Source organism: Fusarium mangiferae (assembly GCF_900044065.1).
Source record: "Fusarium mangiferae strain MRC7560 genome assembly, contig: FMAN_scaffold002, whole genome shotgun sequence".
Classification (NCBI taxonomy): Eukaryota; Fungi; Ascomycota; class Sordariomycetes; order Hypocreales; family Nectriaceae; genus Fusarium; species Fusarium mangiferae.
The window spans coordinates 2,558,485-2,582,615 of record NW_024573922.1 but is presented as its reverse complement, the minus strand read 5'-3'; the positions used below and the strand labels follow the sequence as shown (position 1 = coordinate 2,582,615).

Below are 24,131 nucleotides of genomic sequence, written 5' to 3'. Positions count from 1 at the left end.
TCCGGAATCGCCACCTGCAGAGCAGCAGAAACGTTGCGGTGGCTTGGCTGATCGTATTTCCACGTTCCATGGCGCTCCAATTTTGCTGTTGTGTCGGGTGAAGCTCCCTGTCGGCTGTGACACCAATGCCAAAAGATGCACGAGTGGAGTGTCTCTTTGTCGCAGTTCATCCCTTTTGAGGTAAAGGAGAGCAAGCCAACCCACGCCGGTGTGATAATTTGTGAAATAATCACTCATTGGGATTGAGGGATTGGTGTTTTGACAAGGACGCCTCACATTCCGAAGCGGAGAAGGGACCGCAAGGAATAAGGACAACCCACGTTTTCAGATGAAAGCGAGAAAATCTGCAGATGAACGACAGGGGGCGGGGAGTTGAATTTCCACCGTGGCTGATGTTTTGTGCCCAATGGCCAATGGGTAGAGTAAAATTATGTACTGTTCACACAAAGAATATTGCAGAGTGCAGTGCTTGAAGTGATGAGTTACCTACAAGTAAAAGCTTATCAACTTCAACAGATATTCGTATCGATTCCTTATGTTCCGTAGAGAAATCCCGTCTTACTTACATCGCAATTTACAGCCTGAACTGTCGTCGCTTGAGGTAGGTAGCTGTCCCCCTGTGACACTTGAGGGCTGGTGTAACTCTCTGGTTGGTGGTTGGCGTGGGGGGTGAGAGGGGAAATCCATGACGGCTGGAACCATCATCTGCGTGATTGTTAAGCAGGCCGATGGTCTGCAGGTGATATGTACGTACTGTACTTGCTCGGGGAAGCTTGGTAATCAGATTCTACACTATGAGCCTATCGATCATGAATACCAGTTGAGGGCTATTCAGTTGCAAAAAGGGCGATGAATTGGGTTCTGAATAGAGTTCTGCAACAAACCACACAGCAACAACAAAGAATAGGTCGCAACCAACATCCTAAATCATCCTGAGATGAGTATTGCGACATTCAAAGACTGTTGTGCTATTCGCCGAAGAGACCCATGTTCTAGGCTCACCTCAATCTCATCGCCAAAAATGCTGGTTCCCATCCATTACAACCCACTAAACCTCTAGGGGATGCCACCCACTATCCCACGGATTGTCCAGTGACTGCCCTCAGCTCACTACCCACTCCGTAGTGGCTTCGGCGGCAATCGGCCTCAACTCGCAAGTCACCTTTAGCATCCACTTTGAGAAAACCGACTTGACTGCCTGTTCTTTCTTCCTCCACTTCCTCCCCTCAAATTCCCCCAGAGTCAACCTCGGAAGACGTTCACTGTTAATTTCGATACTGGACTTCGACGACAACACCACCGACGACCGCTCAAGGACATAACCGACTTCGACAGCCATCGACCTGTGATTGTGGCTGTGACTGTCTTTATTGAGTCACCAGGGCCTCTGCAAATTTGTCCATACAAAACCCCGCTCATTCTCGCTGAGCCGCTTTCGGAACTGGTACCGAACGAAAAACGTCGACCATCGATTGAAGGGACGACGAGGAATTCAAATTGTTATTGGGGAAACCGTTGAAAGAAAGAGTTTTTGACCTCGATCAAACCACCAGAATGTCAAACTTCAACGGTCGTCGCGGCCCCAATGTGTCGCAGTATCTTCGCGACCTCAACGCCATCAACCGCCAGGAGAATGCTCACGAGGAGCCTTTCAACATGGAGGAGGATCTCGCTCTTTTTACCAATACTCAGTTCTTCGATTTTGAGACGAACCAGACAACCGACTATCAGGCTCAACCTCTGAAGGTTGATATCGAGGCTACTCAAAGCACCTCGCCTTCTGATGGAATGACCCCAGCTCCCTCCGTTGTTGGTGACATCAACCCCAGCAGCTTTGATTTCATTCAGGGTGAGTTTTGCTATCTCTGCAGTGTCGCATTCATTTCCCTATGGCCACGCCAGGTTGGAAAAAGCAGTTGGAAGCATGGAAAGTGAGACAAAGATCGAGTCAAGACGGGAGCATTGGTTTTGACACAAAGCAGAGATTTTCTTCATGAATTTCTACCTGCAAAGATGGTACAGATGAGCTGATATCCGTCTTTCTCGTTTTTGTTGTCGCCCATGGTTTTCCCTTCTCTCCTCCAGACGTATGGCCACTGTCCAAGCGGATAGTCAAAATCCTGGCCTCATACACCCTGACCCTGAAATCGGTAATGAACAGCGTCTCTACTGCTTTACTGGCCATTAACCTTACTACCCCCACCTTCCGTTGAGAGCCCTGCTCCCGATGTGCATCACGCCCTTCTGTCATTGGGGACAAGCTGTCCCCCGACGCAAGTCTACTTGAGTGTGGCCCGCCTGGGATCCCCAGCTCGATATCAGTGGCTGGAGGGCGGTGGTGTCTATGGTGCAATATCTCGTGATTTGCTGGCACTGATCACGACATCGACTTGCACCCCTGCACCTCACAACCACTTCCCAAGTTGGGAAAGCCTGCTTCCCCAGGCCTCAAGGGCCTATGCAAGACTATCTGTTACTCTTCAACTCTCAATGTCTACTATCTTCTTCTCGTCTTCGTCATGATACTTGACTCTTCTCGACATCAACTGACCACATAATGATGGCAGGCGATTTTAACTTCCCCGACTTTACTGGCACCTACCCGTCCACTCCTTTGAACGGCTTCGCGGATGGTGCTCAAAACTTCCCATCTATGCAGCCTAACGCCCCCACGGGCTACCAGCCCGTCCAGCAACAGCAACAAGCCTCCCACTACGGTCAGCAAGCTACTCCTCAGCCCTCAACCGAGAAGCGTGGATCTGAGAGTGGCCCTGGTGCCGGCCGCGGAAGCCTCAATTTTGAGGAAGCCTCTCGTCATGCTGCCGAGGAGGACAAGCGAAGACGCAACACTGCTGCCAGCGCCCGCTTCCGCATCAAGAAGAAGCAGCGTGAGCAGGCTCTTGAGAAGTCCGCCAAGGAGATGTCCGAGAAGGTTTCCGTCCTGGAGAGCAAAGTCCAACAGCTTGAGATGGAGAACAAGTGGCTCAAGAACCTCCTTGTTGAAAAGAACGAAGGCAACGACGAAATCGTCACCTTATGGAAGGAGTTTGCCGCATCCAAGTCTACCGACAAGTCCGAGTCAAAAGCTAAGTCCGCCGTCAAGGAGGAGACGAGGTGATCCGTCGTATAGCGTCGGGGATGGCAATACGGTGGCGAAGACGGGCGGCGTTCTGGCTCGGAGCATTTGGGGAAGGCAATGTGGCGTTTAATTCTGATCTTTTCAACAATGTCTGGGATACATGGTGCATGATGATGGGGCACTGAGGCTAGCCATCAAGGCTGCCTTGTATAGTGCACAACCTAAAATATCGCGAGGTTTCGTGAGGTGACGTTCAGTGGATGACGATATGATGGATATACATGGTTGTTTGAAGGCAACTGATAGAGACCAGTCCCTGTGTTCGGATGACAGGACAAACTGGGAGGGCTTTTTTTGTTTTGCAATGATATCAACGGGTATACGATACATCGTTTCCGTAACTACTTTCTCAAGGTTCAACACGTTCAAAAAGTCTATTCTGCCTGTGTCTGTGAGATGAGTCGTAATGTCATCCATTGCATCTGAATTCCAGTATCTTGGTCGCATTATCCGAACATCCGAAGGCTTCTATCATTCCTCGTAGCATTAAATCATCTTCAGTTCTCGGCATTGGTGTCCGACTTTTGCTCCTCTTCCGCTTTCTTAGCCTTGAGAACATCCATCCTCTCCTTGTTCCTCTTTCCCAGCAATCTCAACGTCTGCGCCCTCTCGTGCTCAGTCATACCCGCCCAGTTTCCAATCCTACCCATAGTTCCATCCGTGTTTACAACGAGCGGGCCCATGGCGTCGAGCTTAACAGACTCTCCCACACGAAGAGACGTCACGTCATCGCCCTGGTCTGCGGCGGCGTGTTCTGGGGCTGGAAGAGGAAGTGGTGTCTTGTTGGTGTCCTTAGCTTCGCTGGACCCTGTCTGCGTTTGCTGATCGTTGCTGGACATTGTACTGGAGAAGCGAGGTGCAAATGTAGTGTTGTATAGACGAGTGATTATAAGGCGTGGGAGCTGCTTGAGCATAATGCGGATGAGTTGGTATGACTTCACTCGGTGAGTGAGAGTGCTTTTGAGTAGGCCAAAGCACGGAATTCTCACTATATTATAAGTCTTGTTTGAATTGACAGACTTTTTATGAGTCTGATCGAGCTTGGGGGTTTCTATTGACGGATTGTTATACTGAAAAGTTGAAGGACAATGTCAGAGTGTCGTGGAATAAAGTTAGGCGGAGGATAGAAAAAAATGGAAGCCGATAGAGTAGACCAGCCACTAAGAATCCCTGCGCCAATTCTAGAACTAGGTAGGTAGCCGCTCCATTGTCTTCCATATTCCAGCACTCGAAACAACCAGAATGGATCGAGATTCATGACATAGTTATCTTAAGATGTCTGAAAATGTCTCATCATAGTACTTTGTCGAAGTTTGCCGTTGTTAGGAGAAGCATTACCGTTGTTGGTATGGCCAACAACCAGAACACCACAAACTATAGAGCTACAGTGGGGGACTTGACCTCACATCAAGAATTATCCACAGCGGGTATCGTCCTTTCGGCCATTTTTGCTTGTTTTATAAAGAGATCGGGACTTTTGGGCGAGATGAGCGGGTAGATCTACGCCTCAGTGCAATGTCGCCATCAACCGAACTTCTGATAGGGTTGTCACCTTTAAAAGGCTATTCCAGGGTCTCATCCAAGCGGGAGCAGGGGCGATGACGAGCTGAGCTGGATGAGGGGACTCGAGGGCGGAATAAGGCGTGATAGATGCAGCTGCATAGGTGCGGCGGTCTGGCGTTCATGTGTGTCGTCTTTATGCTCAGCGTGGGGTAACTTGCCAAAAGGGTGCGATGAATAGGTAGAGAATGTTTGTTCAGGTCATGATCAAGTGACAGAGGACTAATTGTGGGTTTCAAGTAACATCAAAGAATCCGAGACGAGGACGATTCATTAGGAAAATAGCGATGGATACAACTGAGACGGTCTAGCTCACCCCTACATCTATAACAGGATGATCTCTTTCAATACTAATTCTCGCGTAACCTCAGCTTGCCTTATTGTTAAGCTGCATGCATTTGCCATGCATAGCAGATATGACAACATATTTGCTGTCTCTGTGAGATAATACTCTGAGGTGTCTCAAAATCGTCAAAGCGCAAAGCTCCTCCACAACCCGGCTCAGGCAACAAAACAACACATAACTCATGTGGTTGAGCCAAAATTGCAAGTAAGTCAAGCATTGATTGTTTTAGGAGACGACTTAGTTGAGCTTTCGGTGCCTGCAACGTGTTAGCTCTATAACTCCTATATTGGTTGAAGTGGAACTCACTTCTGAACAACACGTTCAATAGCGTCCATTCCCATCTTTAGAACGTCCATGCGGGGACCGTAAGAAAGTCGAACGAAGTGATGGCAGGGAGAGTCGAAAAGATCACGACGGCGTGAAGGGTTAAGATCGAAAAAGATGCCAGGCACCACAATAACCTTCTCAGCAAGACAGGCCTGGAAGAAATTGAGGCCATCGGAGATGGACTCGGGAAGACCCTCGAGGTTGAGCCAACTGAGAATCGTTTAGAGTCGATTAAATAAAGACCAAGTAGGAGTGGTGACTTACAGGTAGAATGTCGAATCCGGCACGTACTTGATGATGAATCCCATCTCCCGCAGGCGTCGTACAACGAAGTCACGCTTATCCTAAGAAACAGTGAGCTTTCCGTGTTCTCTTGATGTGCATCTCAGGACCTACTCTGAAGTGAGATTGAAGGTGAATCATCTCCTTCTTGACCAAACTGGGCTCGAGCATAGGAATAGCAGCTTCCTGGAAAGGATGAGAGGCACCACCGTCCAGGTAAGAACCGCATGAACCGATGCTGCAGGTACGTCAGTCATCCATGGCAGAAAAGGGGTATCAATAAAAGTGACTCAAAAAGTTCAGAGAAAATTCAAGATAAAACGTACGCATTGATATATTCTAAAAGGACAAAATTAGTATCTTTTCTTGGTGTGTAGCTTGTTTGGCGTGCTTACCCTTGGGTCCCAGGATCCATGCAATTCTCCAACCGGGCAGACGAAAGCGCTTGGTGAGACCATCAATGATCAGAACATCATCTTCGTCGACGTCATCGACGTTCTCTGCCGCGCTGATTGTCGAGCCATCGCAATTCGATGTGTAGTTGTATCCCGAGTAGAACTCGTCGCTAATGAATGTAGCTCTGTCTCGACAGATGTCCTGGATCTCGGCAAGCTCCGGGTTGGCGATAACACGACCCGTGGGGTTGCGAGGGTTTGAGGTAAGAATGACAGAGGTACCACGAGCAATTTCCTCGGCAATCTTGTCAGGGTGAATGTGGTAGCCGTCCTCTTCAGCCAGAGGGACGGGAATGGCGGCAAACTGTGAGATTTCGTCAGCACCTTACCACCAAGCATGGATTTTTTTTTTTTCTGGTAGAGTAAAACTCACGTTTTTGAAAAGACTCAGCATCTCATTGTAGGCCGTATAGTCGGGCAAGAAGAAAGACAGGTATGAGTTGCCGAGAACGGCAGCGATACGGATGAGACCAGCACGGCCACCAGGGACGATAGCTACGTTCTCCCAGGTGTATTGACTCTCCTTACCCTGACGGTGTTCCTCATTGTAAAGTTTAGCAACCGCCTCTCTCAATGGTTTGATACCAGCGGTAGGACCATACTCTCGACCAGCCATTGAAATGTTGATGGTCTCGGGTCGGGGGAAACAGCCCTCAATGTCATCCTCGACTTCAGGGGCACCCTGGCCAAGATTGGCCCATGATTCAGGATCCTCAAGGTAGCCATACTCAGAGGCTCGCTCTGTACACCAGATAACACCGGTGGATGATCGGCTGGCATCGAGACCAGCATGAGGCATGTGTCCCTCATGAGCATTTCGGAACTGGCGATGAACCTTGGATTGGAATTCTAGCAAGGCATTGAATTAGTATAATGCGATTGGTTACAGTTGTTTTCATACAATATCTCTATCGTTGGGGAGTTGAATTATGACGTTGTGGGGCAGAGCTGTAGCTGCAGCCAAGCTCCTTTATAGCTCATGTAAGGCGGATTTGGAGGGGTTCAGTTTATGGAGGGGCAAAACGGCAGGGATTGTGAGGGACAGAGAGGGGAAGGGCCGCATCAGTGGCGCCGGTAGTGAGAGCGATAAGGCGGGACGGTGAGGGGAGGTAAGAAAACGGTGAAGAAAGATCAATGAGGCTTTCGTTGTTGATTTTTTGTAGACAACTCATCAAGTTGGAGCATGTGGTGTTGAAGTAGCTCGAGGAACTTCTTGAAGACAGAGAGGTGCAACGTTATAGCGAGTAGCGAGAAGCCAAACCCCGGGCAAAGAAGCCACAAATGAGACACAAATGCTTACCGTTGGTTGAAGGCTCGGTCGTACTGAAACGTCGAGTGAGTGTCTTGGGTGCGCCAGTATGGCGGTTGATAGAGAACTTGCGTCCACTGAAAGACATGATGGCGATGTGAGAGAGGGATAAAGAGAAGAGGGTTGATGAAAGGTTGGAGTAGTATTTGATTAGGTAGTAGAGGTGGTGGTTCCTAGCAGGACCAGGTTAGGTAATGGGAAGCTGGCAATATGGCTCTAGTGAGGCCCAGTCATGCAAGTCACAATAGTCGCGACAGCCGGATCAAGATGTCGGCGGGGGGAAGAGATTAGGTATCTAACTTATCTCGAGAAGGGAAGAAAGAAGGGAGAGAGGGGAGGAAAACTCAATGTGGATGTTTACGGGGGATTGAATATAAGTGCAAAAAAACCAGCAACGGCCTTGGTCACTAGGTAAAGCACAGAAAAATTCGGGGGTGGGACCTTTTAGGTTGCCTCTCCAGGTACTGTACCACAGCAGGAACAAAAGAAGAAGAAAAGGAAAAAAGAGGCCATTCAGCGACGAGAGACTGTAAACAGTGCCTTGTCAGTTGGTCTGTGAGGCCCCAGGAGCCAGGTGAGCATTGACCTGGGCTGCAAGGTGAAGGAGGTGGTGAAGAACGGCGCTGCAATTGGATTGGACTGGGCTGAACTGTATGCATCATGCATCACCCGTAACGGAAAACGGCATCTCTAGAGTCAATTCTCTGGCTGCGTAATTATCGTGTTGCGTGTTGAGGTAACCAGAATTCTCCCCAAGATCGAACATGATCGCCAAACAGCTCACACCGAGTGTCCAAAGCAGGACGCATAATCTCTCAAGCATGCCACTATTCGCAGCTTTGACGTTCCATTACAGCGTCAATCCTGGGGTAGATGCCCCCCTTTTCGCAGCCTGATACGACATGTCATGTCGTTTGAAAGTCGAGACGCTTCTCTAACAGATATGCACGTTGCCAGCTTTGTCCAATCATTTGAGCCTTGCCCTACTTTTTCAAGTTTTCTCTTTTTATCATTTGGCCCCCGCGCAATTATTTGAAAGCTCCTCACCTCAATGACAACCAGAGTGACGTACGTCTACTGTCCATAAATGCTAGCTCCAGAGCTCAGGTGGGGGTAATATTGAGGTGAGCATGGAATTCACCTCAGCGTACGGAGTAACGTGGGTTCTCAAAATAATAAGTTCAATTCCTATTATTTCCTCATTTATCTTCTCTTCCCTCATATTCTGCCCAATCTCAACCTGACCGGGACGTTTGAGTCCGGTCAAGACCCGCAAACATTGGCATTGTGACGATCTCAGAGGGTCTAGCCTCGATATCGTTACCTAAAACCCCAGTTTGGCCTCTTCCCTTACCCACAGTGTCTCCGACCCCAGGACAGCGAGTCAAGCTCAACACCAACTGGTCCGGAGCTTGGACTGCCGGCCCGGCCCCCTAGCTTCAACTCCAACTCAAACCATCAACTCCAACACGGTCAGAACCTCAGGCCTGATGTCTTCGTCTATGTGGAATGTCGCGCATCGGATCAAAAGGGAAGCTCGGTGAGAACCCGAGCCTGAAACACTCTAGAAGCTCGCTAGAACATCCAGAACGAGGTATCTTGTCCTGATAGAGCACAAGGAAGCAGCCCGGTTGGTCCCGATCTCGCGGGTCCGTGAGCCTCGAGAGACCACTTACAACTCGTCGAATCATGAGACAGACACGTTACCAAGACATCGTGTGGAACGTTTTCGATACGACGAGGGTTGGTATCTCCATGCTCACCGTGCTCACCTAGACTGCGCCGCGGAACGAGACGGCTTCGCCGTATAACGGCGATGCACGCCGAGACTGCTTTGATTATTCGCGCAAACGCATTAAACTAACAGGCATCATAGCCAGGAGTAATTGGGCTACATAGCAACATTTCCCCAGTAAGAAGTACCTGAACTGACAGAGCTAGCAACACCCAAGTCTTGGTAAGAACTGATATAAGTTGGTGAAGCTCTAGGGTATTCAACGATGCTTGTCAGGTATGTTTACAACCAGGTCCTTTGCTTGAAAATTAGCGTAACAAACATAAGCCAAGCAACGCGAAAAGCAGAAAAAAGGGATAGCATCCAGGATTGTCTATTTAGATTTGTCCTCATACATAATATGCTCATTCATGCGGAGCTCCTGATATTTAATCCATATAAGAATAAATCACCTACTCATTGAACTTTCAGCGGTAGATTTTTAACACGATTATACGTGGCAGACACACCGTATTATCATAGATACTAGTAGACCCTTATATATATGTATGAAACCACCTATAGTACTTAGGTATACATACATACCGTCACTAACTATCACTGCGAGTTGGAAAGAAACCGCTTACATAACATTCTCAGCCAGAGAGATACGGTTATTGTGCACTACTTGATCAAAGCGGGGCTACTCTGCACTCATTCAATCTCCAAGGTGTGCAGCAACACAACTTCAACTTTAGAGGAAGAGATTTCTTCAACATAGTTACATATATTATTATCAGACCAGAAATATTCTTATCCGGGAAACCACACCGCTGCTAGGTTTAAGATAGCCAAAAAAAAACATCACCTTATTGCTCTATAAAATGCTTGACATGAGCAGGACGTGCCTGGTATAGACGCGCTCGTCACGCACAATTGGTAGGTCACATAAGACGCACAATGATTAGGTCACACTGACAAGCAACAGGAAAAATTGCGAACATGTGGCTGCGACAATCGTGCTAAGCTTCAAAAAAAAAAAAAAAAAAAAAAAAAAAAAAAACACCTATTCGTGCCATGAAGGCTTGCCCAATGTTGCGGAAACAGCCCTCCTGTCTGTCTGGAGAGACTGATGAGACTGGATATGGTACAAGAGCGCCAGTTCCTTCTATTTCATTATCAGAGAATCTAACTGACTACCTAGTCAAGATGCCTCTGACGGTGGCGACGAGGAACTGTTTTGAAAACGCTTAAGTCAAGGAAGGCCACGTCGGCGTGGGATAGCCAAAGTCAGGTAGTGATTGCTGCGTACAATCATGAGGACATGCTCGACACCCACGACGAACCTCATCAAGTGCCTGTTTATGGCACTTATTTCAACAAGGTCTCATTCGCGGACAACACGGAAAGCTTCGACCTGAGGGCCGAGCCTTCCAACATCGTGGCGGGGATCAACACAAGCTTCCATGAAGGTTGCACTGTGCCGGGGAGCATTTCCAGGCTTAAACGATCCGTGAAAGATAAGGCCGGGGTTTTCGAGGTGCAACCGGCGCCAATGGCAGACTCGTGCGCCAGAACAACCGACTCCTGCGGTATCTTCCTGTTGAACCTGTTCAAAACCTGAAGGTCAGCGATGACGCCGGGCACCAACCTTCACATCGCACCCTCTACCACAGAAACGGCATAGATACACATTGGATGCATCACGCGACACCTTGGGGATCGTTGAGCCTCCTAGGCTACGGTTCCATGAGGTTAACAAACTAACAAGATGCATTCACCCATTTAGGTTCGTCGAACTCGCGTACAGATTGGATTCAAAGCTTGATGGAAAACTGGCTATCTAGACCGGTAAAGTCCAACAGAGCCGGTTACGAGATCTTGTGGGATCCTTGGTGTCAAAGGTTCCAACTATAGCCAATAACTGGACAATTCCTCTTCTACCTGCTTTTATGCCCGGAACTATCATGAAATGGCCATTGGGTGTTAGCGTTAGGGAACCTCCATCTAAAAGCCTTTTCACCCTATTCCGTCTCGATGATATAAAAACAATTGGGCTTCTAGCATGCCACACTCGCCCTAACCTCACACAACTGGTTGCGATGCCTGAGTTTCTAGCTCGAAGTCATATGCGGACAACGGGGGGGCGGGGGGGCGCTATCAGTATGCTCCTGCTATACCTTGCGACTGTTTTTGGAACCCTTTCCACAAAGGAATTCTTGTTTCTCTCACCGGAGATGCCTAAACAATTGGTCCCGTCTGGAAATAGATGAAAGGCGTCGAGGCGGAGGTACCCTTCGATCAGTCCTTAAAACAGTCCAGCTAGTCCTGGACCGAGCATGTCTAGAATTTCTCAGTAGCAAACACCACAAGCGAGGAGTTCCGTTCTCATCTCGAGACGAGGAATAGCATGAGAGTTAAGTTGGCACCGCAATTGGGAAAGAAGCTCAAGGACTTGGCCTACGACAGGAACAAATGGTGTTCAAGTGGGATGGCATGATCCACGTGAGTCTGCCAAACGTGGGCGACATAAAACCGCTCACGACCAACGGCGCCACAACAGAGGAAAACACTGCCGATTCCAAGGAGCCTCCCGTGTCACCCGATGAGCCTATCGACTCCAAGAATTGAAAACCTTGGGCCTGCACCGAGCGCGCCAATACCACGATGTCTCACAGCGCTCACTGTCCGGACGGTCGACTGGAAATCCCTGATCGACACATTCAATGCAGGGAGGCCAATCCAGGCTGAGGTTTTGTCAATGGTCTAGACCCTGTGGGACGACTTCGGCGAGGAGGTGGCAGACGGCGCCCGTCTTTCAAGGGTTGATCCTAGTGAGTTTGACGAAACAACAAAGGTCCGGCTCATGTTGAGACTTCCCTGTCATTGCACGCTTGACGGACGTTTTATCCGCCGATGACGAGGGTGAAATAAATCTGGTTCAAGCCTGACTCAAACTACCACCTGAGGAGAAACCATAAACTTTAGACCTTACTTGTCTAATCTTAGGATATTTAGCTAAATCTTTCATGATTTTAGGATAATCTTGGGCCTAAATTGAGCAAAGATTATTCCCTTTCTTCACCCTCTCAGCACGGAGTTGTGATGATAATTCGCATGGATGTCCTTGACAACCCATCGGGGATGTTCTCCAAGGCAGTGAATCAGAAATTCTCGTGATTTTGTGAGAGAGTAATCAGAACGCCGGTGTTTTTCCTCCCAAGGGGTGGTTCTTTTGCTGTGCCATGTTAGAGGCATCTTGAGGAACAGTCAGAAATTCTTCCCTGCTTGGGGATGAACACAAGATTATTAGTGTTGAAGACTCAAGAGGTCAGTCTATTTCATGAGAAGAATACAAGCTGTCGTGAAGTGACTGGAAGAGCATCTGAGTTGATTTCTCGCATTCTTCGTTGATGCATTTGTGGGCATGTGCCATGGCATGAAACAACATAGACGAAGGATCTTGATCAAGACTTGATCTGCAATAACAAAGACTCCTGATCTATCTCCAATTTAAAAGTCTAGTGCTAGATGCCGGTATGGTCGAGACTTGGCTGGGCTTGATTAGGCCGAGTTGCCATAGTAGATTAAGGTATGTCATCATTAGGCCCTTGCAAAATATGGGATCGGTTCTTATTGTATCTTGAGGCTCGTCGTCACCAGACCAGAGATGATTCTCCAACATGTCTGACATACAGAACTTAGATAGGAACAATATCCTCTTGGGCTATATTGATAATAGTCTCCTTCCTTATTCAGTCTCGTAGCAGGTTGGCTGAGACAGATTTTCAGCTGCTTCACGAGAAGTTGATTCTCCCTATAGGTTCTTGACTGAGGTTGCCCTTCGTGCAACCTTTTGAAGATCTGCATATTCATTTTCTGGTGGCATGAATCGAGAGAAGCTCAAGGGGACTTGCAGGTTCATAACTAAGTTGCCCAAGAGCTTTGGTGTAAGTCGAGGCAATCCAGAGAGAATATATTCTGGTGCATCCAGGTTCATCGTTGATAACAAGCGTTGGGCAGTCACTTATCGCCGTGACTTGATCATTTATCTTGGAAGCATCAGCCTCGATAACACTGAAAGGTCAATAGACTTATCCATCATGTTCATGGCATATTCGAAGAAATAGATTTTGTTGAAGGTTGAGGGGAAGCGATCACGGAAAAGAAACCCATTGATTCGAGAGACCAAATTTTGGATTTCCTTTAGATCAACATTCCAAATAATAGAAGGCCATTCTTCAAGAGGTCCTGCATATGAAGTACTTAATCCAGGAACGGAATGAGCGACCTTGTGAGGATGTGAACATTCAGGCACGAGGCAACACCGACCTGCACTTTCCAGAAATCATGTCACTTAAAGGGAAGGTGCCCAACCTCTCATACCTTACTTCAGTTGCACCACTCACGACTTTTGACTTCCACCTTTTACTTTTACACATTCAATCTTCTCATTTTGAGAGAGGCTTGACTGAAAAGAACAATCTCCATCTTCGGTAATTCTGAGCTCCTTCAGTTGTATCGCTGGTTGTTCCTTGAAACGCAAAAGAAGATATCTCCTCCAGCACACAAGACTCCGTTGTGTTTTCGTTCCAAAAAGAACCCTGTGAGCGACTCGACAATATCAGGGGGACATTTCAAGAACAAGACAAGCAAACTAAGAGGCGCCCTGCTCCAGACGACGGAACAGAACTCCAACCAAAGCGGCCACGACCATTTAGTGGAATTATAAGACCAGCATCGTCAACAGAGGCCCCACGAATCTTCAAAAAGCAACACAATGGATTATATTGAGCCGGATTTGGAGAGCATCATGATCAAATTGACAGGCCCCCAGTCGATTACAACAGCCGAATTTGACCTGATCGCTCAACACCCTGAATGGTTCACCACGCTTGGCGAACGCGAGCGACTAGCTTTATCTGAGTCCCGCGCTCTTCGACTACTCGAGGCTTCCTCGAGTGACTATGAAGTTTATCCCGGTCAATATGCACAGATAGATCACTATCTCACACGACATGGGCAGTTGCAGCGAATGATAGACGCTTCCAGGATGATGCAGCGTCTTTGGGCTCGGCAGAAGGCAGACGATGAGGAGGCTGGACTGGTCACGCCTACTATTGAAGACAGGCCAGATACATGGACTGAAGACCTGGCTACCTTTGCAAGAGGCTGTCTCAAAGCCATCAGCGGCGAAGCTGTCGACGTTGATGATGATATGGACGGATCACGTTCCAGAACTGAACATGAAGAGGTTACCTGTATGAGTCCTGATCTTCCGGAGATCATAACTTTGTCAACTGAGTTCGCGGGACATATGCGAGATCAGATTCGTAATCTCCCTTGCCGGGCAGTGGAATGGGATGGTCTTCTGAAAATATTGAAAGAGGGGGCACCTGTCAAGGAGGATGTTTTACTCGCCATCAGAGCCATAATGTGTGGTTTGGTGAAAGAGCTTCTTCGTGCCAGGTCAGTGTTGGAAAATCGCATGCGTGGGGTTACTTCCGAGAAACAAGCAATTGTGATGCTTCAAGCGCCTACCCATCTGGCCAGGATGGTTGGTGTTCTGAATATCGAGAAAGATGGGAAGATCGATTCATATGCAGAATGGAAAAGTCTGGAGAAATGTTTCCCTGCCAGGTATAAAGGCTTCTGGAACGATATCGACTACATGTGGCCGATCCTCGCTGATATCCGAGCTTGGAGCGTTGTCAGTCGAAATCTCCACAGGATATACCAGTCAGAGGTATGCACAAATCAAATGGAACTCCTTCTCAAGTTCTCGGTTGATTTGCATACCACCCGATTTGATCGTCATTCAAAGGGCCGTCCTCGCGTCTGAGTCTGGCTGAAAGCCGGCCCATTAGAATCGAACTTTCGCCAACAGTCCAATATTAAGAACATGTACTTCCGAGTCTCAGTCAACTCAAGAGTGTAGGCTTTTGCCATTTTCTTCATGTCATACAGTTAAGTTGTTCTCAAGGCCTCAAATCTTGGGTTTAACGTATGCCATCACAACCTACCAACAACTTTGTCAATATGGAACGAGCACAAGAGTATTCGGTGATGAGGAGATAGAGCCTAGTAGAGTTAATACGAGTGTTATAACATATTATAATCTAAAACAAAGTACATGTTACGTGTAATCTGCTATTATGGGTCTCGAGTAATTCAGCAACGAAGAGGTGATAAATCTTAGTAGATTTGAGGATGACTTATGAGAGGAGTAAAGAGCCTCCTTCCATACATTAGGATACCGAGCCAAACCTATTGCCATATAATCTAAGATGCAGCAAAGGCATATATTACACTAAGAAGTAGAAGGAACTCCGTGTTAAACAGCTTGAATGAGTGGTAGAGAAAAAGGAAGACGGACGATTGATGTATAAAAGAGAGACAACCGGTCCTGGTTACGTCCAATGCAGCACGATCAAGCGTCTCCGTGAAAAGTAAAGAACAAGGAGTAAAGGAAAGGAGTGTAGCTGGCGCTAAGAACCTCCAACACGTAAAGCCCTGGTAGAAACAAAAACGGGTGATGTAAAGACGAGAGCGGAGCCGCATGAAACTTCTGACACTGGAAGAGTAGAAGCATAGATAAATAAATGGAAATAGAAAAAGAATATTAACTCAAGAGCATTACTGAAGCAGGCCGATGATGGCGTATCAGGCCGAATGTCAGACTTGAGACGGGTGTGTTCAGTTAGAGCCTTACTCAGGAGTGTTTTTAGGATCCTTCTTGGGCTGCAGGGGAAGAATGGTAGTCTGCAGAATAGGCATACGATAAGCTCCATTGGGCTTCCTCAGCCAATTATTTTCTCTGAAGAAGTCAAGTTCCTGGCAATATTAGTACACCGTAAAGATTGAAGCGGAGAGGGCGGAGGCACATACAGCAAGCCATTCAGGCTCAACAGCAGTGACATTTGACATATATTGGATCCCAGAGTAGGTTAAGTTTCCAAAAAAATGATGCACTCATGATTAGCTCCAACCTGGTGACCATCTGGGTGGATGCCAGCCTGCCAGTTGGCACGAACGACGCGGTACTGGTCAATACCGGCTGGGTCACGAAAGGCTGAACGGTAGTAGAAGGTTCGGGCCAGAGCTTTTCGTATGTTGATCTCGTAATTTGGATCGATAAAGGGGGTTGTATTGGGCGCTCTCCAATCCGGACACAACAAGTGGAATTGTTCTTTGAGTTGTTGTCGAACCCGTGCGACCTCGTCTAGAACAGAGTGGTTGAGGAACGCATCAAAACACCACTGTCTGATGTCCAAATCGACCCTTTCCTTGTCGGGGAGCTCAGGGGATGTTCGTTGTTTGGTGTGAATGTAGGCATGGAATGCGTGGGGTTGCGCGAGATGGTCTGATGTAAAGTCGGCAAATTACTGTCGGGCAAGATCAGCATAGTATCTGACTCCATGTGGTCGCAAGTAGATGTTGGATCCATCGAGAGCGGCAAGAGCCAGTATTTCAAGGCTACACACAAGTTTGTGAGCTCAAAGCGAGTGGCCTTTTTGTCGCCGAAGTAGTCGATGAACCTTTGAGCGTCTGACGTAGCCAACATGACCACTACTTTGAGGTCGGTACGCTGGGATATTGCCACTCTTAGTAGGCCAAGCAGCATGTCAGTTGCCAATGCACGCTCGTGAGCTTCGTCTATGATGATGCGGGCCTGTTACGATTAGTGACGCTTATTCTCAGCGCAAGGAACCATGGGTAAGAAATTACAAAGTCGTTGAAGTTTGGTTGTTTCCCAGCCACCTCCAACAGTGTTCTGTCCGTCATGTAAAGCAGCTCAGTCCGATCATGCCGAAGTTTGTCAAACCGCGTAGCGAATCCAACCTCTGCTCCGACGTGTACGTCCATCTCGGCGGCAGTACGCTCAGCTGCTGAAGCGACCGCGGTCCTACGAGTATGAGTACAAGCAATCTTTCCATTTCCTTTCCATTCATCGAAGAAAATAAACTGTGGGATTTGGATGGCCCTTTCAGAGCCAGGTTCCCTATCACCATCCTGTCATTCAGTGAGTATATCATATTTCTCCCACTCCCTTTTCAAATTTCTGACGAGGCTCTTAGACATGACTATACACAAGCCTCCGAGGGAGATTGTTCAGCAGTCCATTGCCGATGGCGTGGTTACTAACATTGGTTCCCTCAACTATGAGACCCCAAAAACGGAGGTTCACAAATTGCTGCAAGATCACGACTTCAGCGTCGAGATTTATTTGCCCAACTTTGAGCCGGTTTTGGGGGAGTCAGATCTAGGAAATGCCATTAGGGGCTGGTACTGGGTCCAGTTTGAACGGAAAGAAGATGCCCAACGTGCAAAAGAGGTGCTGAATGGAACCATCCTGTATGGAAGACGCATCAAGACTGAGTCCATCACCCACCAAGTAATTGTATCTCTAGTGCAACTCTACGGAGGTTATAGGTCCTAATAATTCAAACAGCCTGGCCCAAAACCACCAAAAAGTTCTCGAGATAACGGTACCTTCAAGAACCTTGCATCCCGCTCTGCTACTAGAGCCACCTCCGAGTCCTTTTTATCGGTTTCAGCCGCTCCATCATCTTTTACCATCGAGACCTCCAGCTCGACAGTGAGCTTTTTGACAGCCAATTATCCAGATGAGGCTCGAGCAAAGCATATCAAGTCAGACTATGCAAGCCGAGGTCTGGTCATCGGCCCAGACCTCACTCAGCGACAAGATACAACGTTGACTCCGCTCTCGCAATCAGTCCCGAGCCCTCACCCGTGTAACAAAGATGTTTGGTTACAGACCTTCATCCAAGTGTTCAAAAGAGGCGGGGCCAGGACTGAGATGAAGAAAATCCCAACGACTGATTTGCCAAAGTTCCAGGCTCAAGGCTATTCCCAGTACTTCCACCCGGGCAGACCTACTACCAAGCCTCGAGACTCTGATGTTCGGGTATTCCCAAAATCAATGACGTTTTTGATACTGACGACCCAGTCAAAAGCTCCACAAACCTTTTCATGACTGGCATGATAGCATCCGGTCTGGCTGTCAAATTGATGCCTGGAGAAGAGCTCGTTACAACTCTGCCCTCTAAGAACCTCGTTGAGCTCACCATGCCCATGACTGAAGAAGAGAAGCAGCAAGTTCAGCAAGAAAAAGGACCCAAGTACTACTGGAAGCCTGGCCGTCTTACTGGTGCCAACGCCGCAGCAGAGGCCGGAATCTCCGACCCTTCCTGTGCTTTTTTTTCCCCTCCCTCAGAGATGGATTCCCGCAACCGTTCTGCTACCTGCAGCAGCCACATGCAGCAGCACCCACGCCCTGCGGCCGTCGGAGTTGGCTGGGGTGGCTTCGACAGGTTCCGGGAGTGGCAGCTCCATGGACGTCAGGTCAAACGTGATTCTGTTGAGTACGAGCCATTCAGTAAGGAGCCAAAATCTACACTGGACATTGTCACTGAAACGGGCGAAGTAACGATGACTATACCTATGGATGTTGAGGACTTCAAGCCTGAGCCCAGCTTGTTGAAGACTTTGACGCTCTGGGAAAAGCTGAATGGCGGCAAAGGAAAACAGGTTCGAAGTTGCAAGAAGCGCAAGGATCGCTACACTGGTGTGCGTGGCTAGTAAATTTCCACACCTTTCAGTATCAAGGCCCTGCCATTACTGCCTTTAGAGGCATCCTTTTATAATTTTTCTTCCTTTTCTTTTTTACATAGTGTTGGTGTCTGTTTCTCTGATCATAAGACAACATATACAGTTGATGGACAGACGGAACAGGATCAGGCCCGATATAGATATTGAGACAGACCTGTATCATCTTTATACATGACAGTACATAGTCAACAGCGCTATGCGGACGCAAAACTCTCTAAATACCTGATTCCTCATTTGGAGTGGATGAGGTGCTGGAATGTCTACATGACTTGGTTATACAGCCCAGCATAAGGTTTCCAAATCCTGAGACTTATTTATTCTCACTTTCATTCATAGCCATTATAAGTGATACCTGAATGTTGTAAAAATATGTAACAATAGTCTGCAAATTAATAGGAGAACGGTTCAAGAGAAGGCCGTAAGCATCAAGGCAAACACAGCGAGCTTCAAAAGATGAAGAGTGCCCCTTGAATCACACCGGATGGCCCCCCTGGGGGTGTTTTATCAGTAATTCACATATAAAGAGGTCGTAGAATCTATATTGAATACTCATCAAGTGACCTACAAGTTCCCTTATGTGAGTCATAAACTAACTTTTCCTGGCTCTGTCACAAACAAATTGTATTCAATAGGATGCCATGAGTCTTGTGACCGTTACGCTACATAAGGTAATAAAACCATATATAAAGCACAGCTTTGGTAATTTGTTCAATATCAGAACAACTCAGTAAGTCACAAGTGACAAAGGAACTCTATCTGTTCGTTCTTTATGGTGTTCTTGAGTTGTCTTTGTTTCACGGTTGGTTTTAAGTGGCCATGTTCACGTTTGAGTTTTCTCAACACTCGAGGTTAAATCTAATAAATAGGTAGGTATCCAGAAAAGTCGTGAACTCTTCAAAGCCAGATTCCAAAAAACTTTCTCGAAATGGCTTCTAAAGGGTATAGACTTTTAACAATTGACCATATAATCTGCGAGTTTTCTTCATTTTTATCGAAGATTTTCTCTGGCCCAATGTCTTTAGTATCCCCCCGACTTACACAGCAGTCTCAGTCAATTCTCAATATGGAGACCCATAACATACAGTCGCAGACTATGGAGAATAATCAAAAACCACTATTAACCGCCGGCATGGCAGTTGGTACTGTTACTGTTGAGGCTCCCTTCGATGGGCTCGAGAAAGGCAGGGTGTTGATCCTCAATGGGTTTGCAGGCACAGGAAAAACAAGTATTGTGAAGAACCTCAAAGAACGCCTCCCCGGCCAGGAGATTCAGATAGTCGACAGCCCCATAATGGCCGGACCATATTGCGCTCACCCATATCAGCGAGGGTGTCGATCTGCCTACCTTCATGAGATCCGAAGATTGGCAGACCAGGGCTACACTATCCTGGTGACAGCTTGTCTGGCGAACAACATATCGAGCCAACAAGTCATCGAAGACATTATTGGAATCGTCTCCGGGAAAGACATCTCCGTGTTCTGGATCAACATCAGCCGCCAAGAGGTTGTACAAGATCAACAAATATCGAACTCGACCCGGTTAGCGAACGACGAGTCGAAGACAGAAAAGCCTGATGTCTTGCCTGCTACCGCCGAGCAAGGTCAACTTGTTCTTCCCTCAAGCCTGGGGCATAAGCTGGATGGGATCAGCATGATCACTCGCGTGATGAATATGGGTAATGGCATCGAGGAGGCAGTCAGGAAGGTATCGGAGGTGATGGCTCGAGATGAATGAGACAACATTGGGATTTTGGTCCTTCTTTTGTTCTTTTCGTGGGAGTCTTGGAGTCTGGGCATTTCATGATACCCGGTCCAGTTCTTTAGCATACCATTGAGACTACATACAAGCACATTTGCTGGATTTCGGAGCGCACACAAGACAGCACAAATGAACAATAGTGCAAACTAGAAATGCAGAATAATATTAAAATCATGTTCAGTATGCCGTTGCGTACGTACACAATTATTGAATCAGAGGATCACGCGCCTGAGTCAGTTGGTTGCAAACGTGCAACACCATACCCTGGATCGTGATACCATCGAACAAGCATTCCGAGGCCAATGCAAGTAAGACAAAACAAGGGAATTAATAATGTCATCGTCGGAAACAACGGAGCTCAGCTGGGCCCAATAGAGCGGTCTACCCATGATTATAAGACATGCTATGTCGTCGGCGAGCATTATACTATGAATGCTAGGCACAGGGAAGCTGCATAAGAGATTACTTGGCCCAGTTCGTTTGTACAAGCATAAGTCTAGGCATAGCTCTATTTTCAGGATTAGAAACACCCCGAGCCTTGCTTGACTCGATCGACCCAATCAACGGACAAGTTCTTTGGAATGTAATGGTGTGTCTGACAAGTGACAGCCATGTTCCCAGAGGCCAAGACAGCATTATTCATGGACGGCGAAATAGTAAGCCGTACTCCGTAGCAGTTGGAAAAATCTGAAATGTCGAATTTTTAGCATTACCGAGAGGAGGATCGACAAAGCAGTACGCTTATAGCGAAACGAGACCGACGTCCAAGCGAGCATGTTCCTCGGGGTTCACGGAGAGACTATTGACTATCTCGGCGTCTGTATCGTTTGACAGGCCGGGAGCACAGCAAAGCACAGAATGCACGTGGGTAAGTGCGCAACGGAAAGAAATATCATCATCAGCAGAGGGCAAAAGCAAAAGCCAAAGCAAGCCCTGGCTAATAAGGACATGGGCCTTTTATTAGACGCGGATCAGGAGGACGGGATAAGGAGCATGGACCGGGGGAGAAGAGATTTAGGTAAGGACCTCGCCTAACAATTAATTGCCTTGGCTTGCTTTTGCTTTGCTCTGGGTTGAATGAGAGGCTTTTGGATTATACGAGATGAGCGATGACATGTCTCAATTGACAAGTCGAGTGAAGTATCTGATTCTTGGCTTGAGGCGCATGGTGAAACGGGGATATCGTAAGCAGGAGGAGAGGCAACAAAGAGGGACATAATTATAGTGAGCGAATAGACGTAGAGAGATGCTAACAAAATTCGAGATAACAAAGCCATTGTTTAGGTCAAGCCTTGAAGGCCATTGGTGCTGTGCCTAGAAGGACGCCATCTAGGATTTGAAACGCGCGGCGGCCGTATAGCGTCATGAGCATGGGACACAACTCCAGGGAGAGTGGATAAAAGCCCGGTAGTTTGGTAGAATTTGTGTTATCTACCTCCACAGGCGACATTGACTCGCAGTTAGTGCTTGGTGAGCCTGAACTTGGTCGAGGCTGGTAAGAAATGGAGATGTCCATCACGGCAATTCCTTTGGCCGGTTGATGATGACTGACAAGACAACCAGCACTCCGTAGGTAGACACCTGATGCAACATATGTATGCACTCCATAGTATGTATAATTCAGCTATTATTATTCAGTTTCCTCAGCTGGATTTCTGCAGCAGGGATCAAGTACGAGGCATAAATGCCCAGGATGTCGCTTTGCTTAGACCTTTAACGTTACTTGCCACGGACTGGTGGCGGGATTCATATAAACCGGTCGACCGGTTATCTATTACCAGTATATGCAGCTTCAAGTAACGGTAAGGTTATTTGCCTCAAAAACCAAGGGCCACTGACATGTTGAAGAAAAACCTCGTGGATATTGATCTACTGTTGATCGCTCGGGGGGGTTCCATTGACGGGAAGTCAAACCAATGTTACTACTACCCCAATACCCAAAGTACAGTCTATTTGAAACACATCTGCAGCATTCAGTGGCTTTGCGGCAATACATGTATGGCCTGTTGAGATGTTAAAGTTTGAAAGCAGATTACAACGGCTCGAATTGAGCTTTGGCGTTTTCTCCAGCAATGCCGATCCTCTCTGCACACAGACAGACGAATCTAAAGTGGTGGAGACGTTGCAGCGATGGATTCTAGAGTGCATGCATGCATCATCAGGTAAACCGTACATACATACAGAAGCGAGGAGCAGGGGATGATGCAAATGCAAACGCCTATCGGTAGAGGAACTAGGTATTTGCGATACTGTAACTTGGCGTGACAACAGCTGAAAACATCACCACCGCCTACAAGTTATTGTTTCTTAACGACTTGGAATATTGACTATTGACCTCAACTAACCTGAAGAGCTTGCCAGAGAACGCATTAGCCTTCCTGTTTCGTTTCTCCGCCCAGGGACCCCTGTCGATCGTTTCCGCGCCTGGTCACATCGCCCGTTGAGCCTATCATCGTCTTGGACAGAGAAGGTCAAGCTTCGGACCATACTTCAGACATTGCTATCATCATAGAATGTTTGGAGAGAAACAAGGCCAACTTGATTGAGCACAGCAAGCAATTAGCTAGCCCACAGCCTAATGCACTTGTATGTACTAGGCAAGGTATTTTAGAGCGATATGCTTGTGTCTTGTATGTAATACAAGACATTCCGGAGTTGTCGTTTCTTGTTCATTTCCATAATTAGTGCAATTGATCTCAATTCAAGTTGTCACTGTACTTCAGACACGCGCCGTATTCGACCTCCTTCATCTGGTTTGGCTCTGGTTGATAGATACTGGAATACTTGACCGTTAGGTTTTGAGAAGGCGTTTTGCTTTTTTGTCCCTTCATGTTGCATCACACCCGCAGACAGACACAGTCGTATTGTTCATTACCATCAGAAGATTCTGAACGTCAACATCAACCACAGATAATTTCCCACGTTGGGGACCAGAGCTCACTTTCCGCGATTGCGATTGGCTGCGTTGTCTCTCAAGCCGGGGTTGATAGAGTGGGGGTGACGATCCCTGGCCTCAAGGTCACGCTATGGAAGAATCAGAGACTCAGATCGACTCGAAGAAACGGCAGGAATGGGTTTATTATCCTAGGGCGATGAAGATGTTTGACCTGTAGGAATGGAGTCTCTTCAGAAAACAATGACATTTGCCTGCTTCTGTGATAGTCACTGGAGAAACAGCTGCGCAAATGACTGTAGCCCGGGCAATCAGCACCTGCTGTCGGGGATATGGAGCCGAACCAAGTGACAGAAGTATGAAGAGATGTCATACCAATTCTTCGGTGACATTGTCAAAATGACAGAACGGCACTGGCCCCTGGCACAATGGAAACTCCAACGTCAGTTCAACAACAAACGGCGCAATTCTATTGTTTGTGCGTGCGTGCGTGCGTGCGTGCGTGTGTGTGTGTATTGGAGACCGGTACCCAGGTGCTCCGGCTCTACTCAGGCCAACAAGTATCCGTTACTTGACATGGCAATGCTTGTCTCTCGTGGTTTGAGTTTCCCCGGCCCTCAAATCAACTCTAGGTCCGAAAAGGAGTTCCCCTCGAACTCTAGATCTCGCCACTTGAACGTTGGCGTTGGAGGCTAGGCCAAGAAGCCAACAAAG

The 24,131-nt window shown here is 47.6% G+C and overlaps 7 protein-coding genes across 7 annotated transcripts; 4 read left to right on the top strand and 3 right to left on the bottom strand.

Annotated features, from left to right (window-relative positions):
* Positions 1-1,554: 1,554 nt before the first annotated feature.
* FMAN_05846 (uncharacterized protein) lies at positions 1,555-3,118 on the top strand (the record flags this gene model as incomplete). The annotated part of the gene is made up of 2 exons (XM_041827448.1): positions 1,555-1,849; positions 2,568-3,118. The coding sequence occupies 2 exons, from the start codon at positions 1,555-1,557 to the stop codon at positions 3,116-3,118; spliced, it is 846 nt and encodes a 281-aa protein (XP_041678410.1).
* Positions 3,119-3,636: 518 nt separating this feature from the next.
* FMAN_05847 (uncharacterized protein) lies at positions 3,637-4,053 on the bottom strand (the record flags this gene model as incomplete). Its single annotated transcript, XM_041827447.1, has 1 exon — positions 3,637-4,053. One exon carries the CDS (start codon positions 4,051-4,053, stop codon positions 3,637-3,639), a length of 417 nt encoding a protein of 138 aa, XP_041678409.1.
* Positions 4,054-5,282: 1,229 nt separating this feature from the next.
* FMAN_05848 (uncharacterized protein) lies at positions 5,283-7,506 on the bottom strand (the record flags this gene model as incomplete). The annotated part of the gene is made up of 8 exons (XM_041827446.1): positions 5,283-5,301; positions 5,352-5,582; positions 5,637-5,716; positions 5,769-5,892; positions 5,981-5,993; positions 6,050-6,413; positions 6,483-6,958; positions 7,410-7,506. 8 exons carry the CDS (start codon positions 7,504-7,506, stop codon positions 5,283-5,285), a joined length of 1,404 nt encoding a protein of 467 aa, XP_041678408.1.
* Positions 7,507-13,912: 6,406 nt separating this feature from the next.
* Positions 13,913-14,974, top strand: FMAN_05849 (uncharacterized protein; the record flags this gene model as incomplete). The annotated part of the gene is made up of 1 exon (XM_041827445.1): positions 13,913-14,974. One exon carries the CDS (start codon positions 13,913-13,915, stop codon positions 14,972-14,974), a length of 1,062 nt encoding a protein of 353 aa, XP_041678407.1.
* Positions 14,975-15,840: 866 nt separating this feature from the next.
* On the bottom strand, positions 15,841-16,998 carry FMAN_16053 (uncharacterized protein; the record flags this gene model as incomplete). The annotated part of the gene is made up of 4 exons (XM_041827444.1): positions 15,841-15,966; positions 16,122-16,495; positions 16,519-16,804; positions 16,861-16,998. 4 exons carry the CDS (start codon positions 16,996-16,998, stop codon positions 15,841-15,843), a joined length of 924 nt encoding a protein of 307 aa, XP_041678406.1.
* A 48-nt stretch (positions 16,999-17,046) lies between these two features.
* FMAN_05850 (uncharacterized protein) lies at positions 17,047-18,735 on the top strand (the record flags this gene model as incomplete). The annotated part of the gene is made up of 4 exons (XM_041827443.1): positions 17,047-17,155; positions 17,211-17,527; positions 17,585-18,023; positions 18,104-18,735. 4 exons carry the CDS (start codon positions 17,047-17,049, stop codon positions 18,733-18,735), a joined length of 1,497 nt encoding a protein of 498 aa, XP_041678405.1.
* A 1,093-nt stretch (positions 18,736-19,828) lies between these two features.
* Positions 19,829-20,500, top strand: FMAN_05851 (uncharacterized protein; the record flags this gene model as incomplete). Its single annotated transcript, XM_041827441.1, has 1 exon — positions 19,829-20,500. One exon carries the CDS (start codon positions 19,829-19,831, stop codon positions 20,498-20,500), a length of 672 nt encoding a protein of 223 aa, XP_041678404.1.
* Positions 20,501-24,131: the final 3,631 nt, after the last annotated feature.